Here is an 8,353-nt window from a genome sequence, read left to right as displayed (position 1 = left end):
CAACCAACAAACGTGCCAGCAGAAATTTACATCTCAACGCTGCTCTGGCTAATGTAGGAAAGTGATCTGCACTTCAGAAGGTGTCATGGCTTTATTCCTGTAACACAGTGGCTGAAAAGGTTCCATTAAAACTTGGTTTATTTTAAAAGCAGTAAGGACAGTGACTGTGATTTAATTCTCTGGGACTGTGGTAGATAAGTTGTGTTACAGACACAAAGAATGAGGTGAGCTCTGCAGGTTATTTGACCTGCCACGACATTCACAGAACACAGAAAGAAAAGCAGCATCTAACCCCAGCACCAATGCGGGAAATAGGCACCCTGCAACGAACTGCATGACACCTTTCTGAACTGTTGTCACTATCTATAATGGAACAGCTCATCTGCAGTACACGCTTTTTTGAAGTGCCTTTTGCTTCCTAGCTTGTTTTACTGACTGTCAAAGTAATTTAGCAACATCACCACTCACCAGCACGTTCCTTCAGAATGCTGTGTTTCAGGGACACACAAGTCAGCGTGTGTGTGATCCATGTGGGTTAACTCAGCCTCATTTCACAGTGCTTCCCACATCAGCCACATGGAAGCTTCAGTTCCTACATCTGTAGGAGCTGTAAAAGATCTCTGGATTGCAACTCTGCTCCTGTGCCAAGCAGGGGCCAAAGTGCTGTGAAAACCTCACTTGATCAGTCTTAACACACAGGGACCTCTTCAGAAGAGCAAAGCAGAACCATCACCTGTACATCAAGGCCCATAACCCCCAAGCTGCCAGAACAGCTCAATAAATAGTTTTAGTTCAGGTTGTTTTGTGGTTGTTTACTTTCCACATGGATCTGCTTTTTACAAACCCACTGATCAATACAGCAGATTTTTAGTCAAGATTATAAATTACAGCCAAGACATTTCACATTTCCTTCTTCTGTCCTTCCAGTCCATACAGCTCCCCACGTTACCGTCAGTGGGGAATCCTGTCCTGGCTCCAGCAGCTCCAGTTACTCCTGGTGTTCGTGCTCCTGCCCGGGCAGCAGCCAGCGAATGCTCTCGGTTCGGACAGTTGCATACATGACAAAGCTGGCCAGGAAGAGCACAGAGAAGAGCAGCAGCCAGTCTATGCCTTTGGTCAGAACACTGGGCAGGGGACCCTCCCAGTCCTCTTGGGTCACAGCCACGTCGCTTTTAGCTTCTATACCTGCCAATGGGAGCAGGCGGTCACCACCAGCAAAGACGATGAAATACAGAGCAGCTGGTTCTGCTCGGAGCTCTTAGAGAAAGGTCCTTGCAGGCCTACACTTGGGTTTGGTTTTCTTTACAGAAGCACAGAAGGACCAGAGCACTGCCTGGCACTGAGTTCAGAACATGCACAGCCAGATGAAGGAAACTAGAATCCTTTTGTCCCTCCAGCACAGGAACTGAAACCACCTCATGCCCCAGCTGCTGTCATGGCACTGGCAGATCCCAAGGCTCTCCTGCCTTTATTCAGAAATTAAGCACTTGGGTAGGAAGATGTGGTATAGCAAGGTCGGGGGTGGTCCCCTCTCCCTAGGAACAAGCTGCAACCAGGGGAGGTTTAGGCTGGATATTAGAAGAAACTTCTTGACTGAAAGGGTTCTGGAAAGACTGGAACAGGCTGCCCAGGGAGGTGTTTTAAAGACACAGCAATGTGGCGCTGAAGGCCATGATTTAGCACCAGACTTGGCAGAGTTAGGGAATGGTTGGACTCAATGATCTTAAAGGGCCTCTCAACCAAAACGATTCTACAATGCTCAGTCCTAGCACCCTCCCTAGCTAAGCCCCACTGCTTCCCCCGCCTCTGTGACAAGAGCCCAACGAGTCCAAGTTTCTGCTTTCAGCATGCTCATTACAGCACATGATCACAGAAACCTGTACTGGGTACTCTCAGGATCTTCATGAAATTTATCTCAATGAACAAACAGCAGGGAAAGGAAAGCCCAGTTTGAAGCCCAAAGCCAGCCTGTTCTTGCCACTGACACCTCAGGGCTAATGTCCATACCTGTCTGGTTAAAAATGAAGTCTTTCAGTGTTTCCAGTGTTCTGTCTGTGTGATTAAACCTGGCCATCGGCTTAGCACCTTGGAAAAGGAGGATATTGGGGACAGCCACAGTTCCAAATCTAGTTGATAAACTGGGGGACATAAAGACAAGACAGAGCATGAAGGGAAAGAAATCCACTGAAGGAAGAGAGAGAGTGATGACACAGGAAGTGTCATTCCTGGTTTTAAAACATCAAAACTTGCTAACAACAGTAAACCGAGAGCAGAGCACGAGTAGTGTCAGTTACCTGCTGTGCTGAGATGCATCCAGTGCCAGGAAGTGAAGAGTTGGAAATGCCCGAGGTAAAGAGTTAAAGTGAGGTGCCAGGCTGGCAGAAAAGCGGCACCACGGTGTATAGAACAGCACTAAGGTACAGCTGCTGCTGTTTGGGTTCAGGAACTCCATCAAGTCCTTAGGGAAAGCAGAAGGAAAACAAAAATGGAACATCTCATGTTTAAGAGAGTTAAAGTCTACACAGGAATGCATCATTCAGCAGTCAGATACTTAATCCATGTACCACGCAGCTGTCCCTTTCTAAAGCAATGGAGAATTGTTTTCAATCTTTTTTTAAAGGCTGCTTTAAAAGTTTATTCCTTAAAAAAGCTACATCCATAACCATTACAAGAAACAAGCTGGGCAGAGGCACTGGCAAGATTCACATTTTCAGACAGAAACTCTAATCCATGCAGCAGGAAAGCTGACAGTTCACTGCAGGCACACAGATGAGACACAGGCACGTGGGCTGAACTGCAATTCCATTTTTTTCTGATCAGAACACCACAAAAATCCACCTCACCTGGGTACTTTCTCTTTTCAACAGTACAAAGGATGCTACACAAGGAAATTAACCGAGTCAGGCACTGACACCACCACACACACAGTGCTCAGAGGTATCTTCCGCCATCCTCAGGCATTCAAAGTAACACCGAGCAGTGAACCGGGTGACGGCTTACCTGGGACACGTTCAGGATCTGCAGCGTGAAGCGGTCGATACCGGTGGTGTTTCTCTCCTCGCAGTTCACTTTGGGAGATTTGGTGCTGTCAGTGTTGTTAGACTCCTCCGCAGGCAGCACCGTCTCCAGCACGGCCTGCTCCGGGCCCTGGCCGCCCGCCGGCCCGAGGGGCGCCGAGGGGCTGCTGTCTGCCACGCACGCATCGCCTCCGGCCTCCGCATCGCAAGCCCCCTTGGCGATGGGGAGCGCCTGGCCGTCCTTCGCCTCCCCCGGCACCACCGAGAGCATCACGGCCCGCTGCGCGGGGAGCCCGCTGCCCAGCATAGCGTCCGCCATCTCCGCAGTCCGGTACCGCACCGGTTCTCCGCCGCCCTCGGGGACAGGTGGCTGCCCGCCGGCACTCTGCTCCGTCACTGCCCCTGCGCCGGGAAGGGAGATGTCAGAACCGAGCTGCGGCCGGACCTCCGCCTCTCTGCGCACGCCACCTGGTCCCTAAAGCCCACCGCAGCGGCCAGCAACGAAACCCACCAGCCTCACCTTCAGCAAAAGTCCTGAGGAGCCAGGCCAGAGCCAGCAGCAGCCGCCACATCCTCGGCTCGGCTCTGCCCCAGCCCCTGCCGCCTCCTCAGCGCGGCGTCTCCCCGGACAACGGCTACTTCCTGCATAACCAGGGAGCACTTCCGCTTCCGGCGCAGGCATTCCGCCCGCTCGTGCGTGCGTAGCGCCATCTTGTCTTGGGCAGGGGCGCGCTGTGCTGGCTCGCGCTGCCGGTAGAGGGTGCGGCAGGGCTCGGGCAGCGGCTCCGCCCGGGACCGGGTCCGAGTGCTGTCAAGAGGATAAGCTGCGCCTCGCCCGCGCGGCCTTCGTCCCCCGAGCGCTCGGCCTGCGCTAACTGCTCTGAGAAGAGGTGTCCGGGCAAGGGAGGGCAGCGCCGGCCGCAGCGTCGAGGACACTATCACCACAGCGGCGTTCGCCTGCCAGCCCCAAATGAGGGGACAGGAACCTGCTAAGGCTCGGAGAGCAGCTCGGGACAACAAAACAGCGTTCAGCGCAGCCCCTGACAGTATCAAACACAAATCAGTCTGGTTTTATCCAGGCGTTCCGCCGTCAGCTCCGCCGATTGCCCCTCACGCAGCCACACGCGTTCCTTCAGGCCCCGGGCTAAGGCCAGCACCGGGACACGGTGTAACGGGACACAGGCTACGCCTCGGTCCGCTGGAGCGGCCGGGGGCAGCAGGCATCAGAAGGGTGATTTAGATAGGTTCAGGTCGGAAACTCTGCCAACGAGGGAAGTGTCACGCCGAGGAGCTGGCAGGATGTTACGGCTGAAGGGTAACTGAAGGGGCACACAACCTGCTGCAGTGCCCTGCGAAAGCCAGCGCCTGGTATCGCTGCCCTGACCAGCGCTTCCTGCAGCCATGGCTCCCTACTGGGGCATGTGCCCCCTTCCACCCACTAAAGCAGCACAGACTCATCTGGGGATGTTTTCACATGAATGCAGAACTTTCACCTACAGACAGGCTGGGTGAAACGGGAAAGCCTGTGGTCTAAAGGCATATTTTTTAAACCTAAACAAGCAAAGATAAGGTCTTGGCCATCAGCATATCAGCAAAGCTCCAGAGGTGACATAAATGCTCTGGCATTTCTTTTTTTTAGGAAATAAAATCATACTCCCATCACAGCATTAGATCTTGTTTCATGTGCAGGACGTAATAGCCTAAAGATACAGAACGTAAGATCTGCACGCAGAGGGAAACCAATGAAAGCAGCTGGGATAGACCAAGCAAGCTTGGAAGCAAAAGCAGGTGGGGAATCCAGGTTGATGTGTATGAGTCAGGAAAAAGCTGACCCGTTCCCAGCTGTCCTTGAGTTTGGACAAAGTGGCATTGGAGAGACTGGGAACTACTGGACAGAGTCCAGCAAAGGCTATGAAGATGCTGAGGGGACTGAAAGAGAGGCTGAGAGCCCTGGTGCTGTTCAGCCTAGGTAAGACTGAGAGGGGATCTTATCAGTATCTAAAGGGTGGGCATCAAGAGGATGGGGCCAGGCTCTTTTCAGTGATGCCCAGCAACAGGACAAGGGGCAATGGGCACAAAGTGGAACCCAGGAGTTTCTACCTGAACAAGGGAAAACATCTTCGCTGTGAAGGTGCTGAGCCCTGGAGCAGGCTGCCCAGAGAGGTTGTGGAGTCTTCTTCTCTGGAGAGCTTCCAAACCCCCCTGGACATTGTGATCCTGGGCAAGCTGCTGTGGGTGCCCTGCTTTAGTAGGGGGTTGGACTGGGTGATCTCCAGAGGTCCCTTCCAACCCCACCATGCTGGGATGCTGGCATTTTCAACTTGAAAACAATTTTCCTTCTCCAGGACTAGCACTGCACATGGCTCTCAGCTGTGTGCCACCAGTCTAGTGCCCCCCCAGCAGAGCCCTGGAAGGTGTCAGATCTGAAACACAGGGGATAACATCCCAAAACTTTACAGTAACAGACTTCTGGCAGCACACCTTCATCTGAGGCACTCTTGTGGATTTCATCCTAACATCATTCCTTCCTATCACAACACACCAATCAAAAGGGTTGTGCAAAATGGTCTGCTTTATGCTGGCTGTAACAAGTAGCACCAATGGAAGACAAATCAGCTCCCAGGATTACAGACACTCAGGCTCTGTCACACCTGCCTCCCAGCAAACAGACTATCCCAGCACATCTCACAGTGCCAGTTTTGTTGCAAAGCTGGTTTTGGTGGCTCACATTTTTCTGAGTTTTAATGCCAAATGTTTGTTTTCAGGTAAAAGGGAAAATATAAATTGCTTTGCATCCATTAAAAATTCTTGGGACACCTTTGAAGAGCTCTGTGTGCTAGGGATGGCTCTGAAACTTGGCGAGGAGGAGTATTTGTAAATGAGTCTTTTACTGCACCCATGAACAACCACCAGAACTGAACTGGGTGGTTGTAGATTTCTGCAGCTGGACTTCTCTCCCCACGATTCCAGTCACTCTGGGCAAGCAAGAGAAGTGAAAGAGGACAGGGACTAGGACAAAGAGGCCACACACCACCACCTTCACCAAGAGCAAGGTTTTCACTTGTATCCTTCTGATGTCCTTACAGCCACAGCAGTGTGCATGCAGCAGCACAAAGGGGAAGGACAAGAAAACACAACACACTCAGGTCAGGAGCAGAGGCTGAGCTCACATGGACACCTTCATCCTCCACCTAAATCTGGCATGGGGCTGGCTCAGCTTTGTTTTCGCACTCAGTGGCTGCTGTTGAACGTTTTTCTTTAAAATATGAGCACCTGCAGCAGCCAATACACATTTTATTATTCTGCATATCTCAAAGGTTTACCCCTAGGTAATCAAATGTTTGCTAATTGTTACTGTGATAGTTTTTCAATAATTAGAACAAGTTTTTGTGGAATGAAAAACAAAAACAAAGCCATGAAAGGTAAGAAGATTTATCTGCCTCAGGTCATTTAAATGACACTTGAGAATTCCACAACATTTTTCAGCTTCCACGTGGTGAAAAGCTGTTATCTAATGATTCCTTACAGCAGCCCAAGAGAGGCAGGTATGTTTGTGGTGTTTGTCCTGGTGGGAGAAAGGAGGCATTCCCTCCCTAGGCCATTTGGGGAACCTGCGTGGGAGCCAGCCCCAGAACGCAGCAGCTTTGGGGCTGCCAGTTGTGTCTGGCCAGGCCACACCTCTCTAAACATTAAACAGAGCCACAGGCAGCACCCTGATAAAAATAGCAATGAAGGCAGCGACTCAGCCCTTGACTTCCAGGCACCACAGCTTCAAACAATTAACTGTCAACAACCTTCACCTGTATTGATCTACCCCCACACTGCTGGGACAAGGCCTCTCCTAAGTGCAGCATCTCCAGTCACACTGTGCTGCTTGTCACAGCCAGCACTGCCAGGCCAGTCCCACAGCAGGCCCTGCTGCCTCAGATACTCAACACTGCTGGTCTGTCAGCATGAATAAATCATAACTGGTCCTGTCACCAGAAACCGCACCAGCTCTGTGCTGAGGGCAGAGCCTATGTCACAGTCTTTATCCTTCACCTTGTTATGTGGAAGAATGCAGCAGCCCTGGAAGCAGGTGAGCAGCTTCCAACATAGCCAAAACCCGTGTATTCTTCTATCGTGTAATTTATGCCTGAATTAGTATCTAACACTTCAGGTACCACTGCAACCACTCAAGGGATCACATCCAGGAACTGCTTTTTAAACCAGGATGTAGCAGACTATAGTGGAACTCTGAACATCTCCAGTTGCCTTGAATGCCAAATATTACCTGGGAAAAAACACCCAAAACATTAAGTGCCATTTTCAGTGGCTGCCAACCAACCACAACTGACATTTAAGATGCTTCAACCCTAGATGTATTCAGGGACTTTGAAAGTACATGGAAGAGAAAGCAGGTGCTGGAGAGCAAGGTGAGGATGCAGCTGAGCAGTCTGGCTTGCAGCTTCTGGCAGGTAGGAGTTGCCCATCTGCCCCAGAGTCACTGGTAAACTGCAGAGAGAGGAAAACACCAACAAACAAATAAGCAAGCAGGATTGGCTAGACACAAAGCACATCTTCCCAACAAAGGTAAGCTGGAATCTTGCTAGAGTACGGGGAAAAATCCATCTTATTCCCCAGAGAATAATGAGTGGCAACCACCATTCCATGGAGAGTGCAGTTCACCAGTACCCCCAAACTGATTTCCACATGCAACAGAGGAAGACAAAGTTAGCAGCTTACTGTTTATATCTGCACAGCTCCAACTCCTTTCTTCCCCTCTCCTGCTGTTTGAGCAGAAGGGGAACAATTTAGTGTAGCAGCACTCTCAGGTTATTACAGCAGGAGGAACGCCCCTCTGTTTTCGGCTCTCCATGCAGGCTGTTCCCCTGGCTCCCAGGGGCCAGACTTGCCTGTAACAAGCCACACACAGCTCAGGCTGGAGTCCAGAAAGCAAAGGGAGTCCTTATTTGATTTCAGGATCGCACAATGCAGCAGCCTCCCAGCTCTCACCATCCCCCCTGCATTGTCAAGTGCACACAGGCAGGAACACGCTCAGGCTCCTGCAGAGGGATTCAGTTACAGCTCAGGGAAGCAGGGGACAAACAGAGTGAACTGATGGATTGTCAGTGGAATCTGTACCAAAACACTGCAGATCCTGACTGAGACAGCAGAGAACAAACAGCATTTCCACTGCCCAGAGAGATGGGCTCAGGCTGTCACTCCGGGGACACTGTCAGTGGGCATCTCCAGCCAGCACATAAAGGCTATGAGACACTTGAAAAACGCTTAGGTTTTAAAGTAGTAACTTTATTAATAAATATACATCCATATGATGATGTAAATACAGATCA

General features: G+C 50.9%; 1 protein-coding gene across 1 annotated transcript; it reads right to left on the bottom strand.

Moving 5' to 3' along the window:
• Window positions 1-962: 962 nt before the first annotated feature.
• Window positions 963-4,420, bottom strand: TXNDC15 (thioredoxin domain containing 15). The gene is made up of 7 exons (XM_054389347.1): window positions 4,402-4,420; window positions 4,073-4,161; window positions 3,597-3,974; window positions 3,001-3,492; window positions 2,295-2,458; window positions 2,008-2,138; window positions 963-1,185 (listed from the first exon to the last, which is right to left on the bottom strand). Exons 1-7 carry the CDS (start codon window positions 4,418-4,420, stop codon window positions 989-991), a joined length of 1,470 nt encoding a protein of 489 aa, XP_054245322.1. The 3' UTR covers window positions 963-988.
• Window positions 4,421-8,353: the final 3,933 nt, after the last annotated feature.

This window comes from Indicator indicator, chromosome 18 (assembly GCF_027791375.1).
Source record: "Indicator indicator isolate 239-I01 chromosome 18, UM_Iind_1.1, whole genome shotgun sequence".
In the NCBI taxonomy this organism is placed as follows: domain Eukaryota; kingdom Metazoa; phylum Chordata; class Aves; order Piciformes; family Indicatoridae; genus Indicator; species Indicator indicator.
The sequence above is the reverse complement of the archived record's forward strand: the minus strand, read 5'-3'. Positions and strand labels throughout refer to the sequence as shown.

Coding starts and splice junctions, on each gene's coding strand:
- TXNDC15 (XM_054389347.1), bottom strand. Junction 3,975..4,072: donor ATAAAACCAGACTGATTTGT/GTTTGATACTGT, acceptor TGGGGCTGGCAG/GCGAACGCCGCTGTGGTGAT. Junction 2,459..3,000: donor AGATCCTGAACGTGTCCCAG/GTAAGCCGTCAC, acceptor GCTTTCCCTAAG/GACTTGATGGAGTTCCTGAA.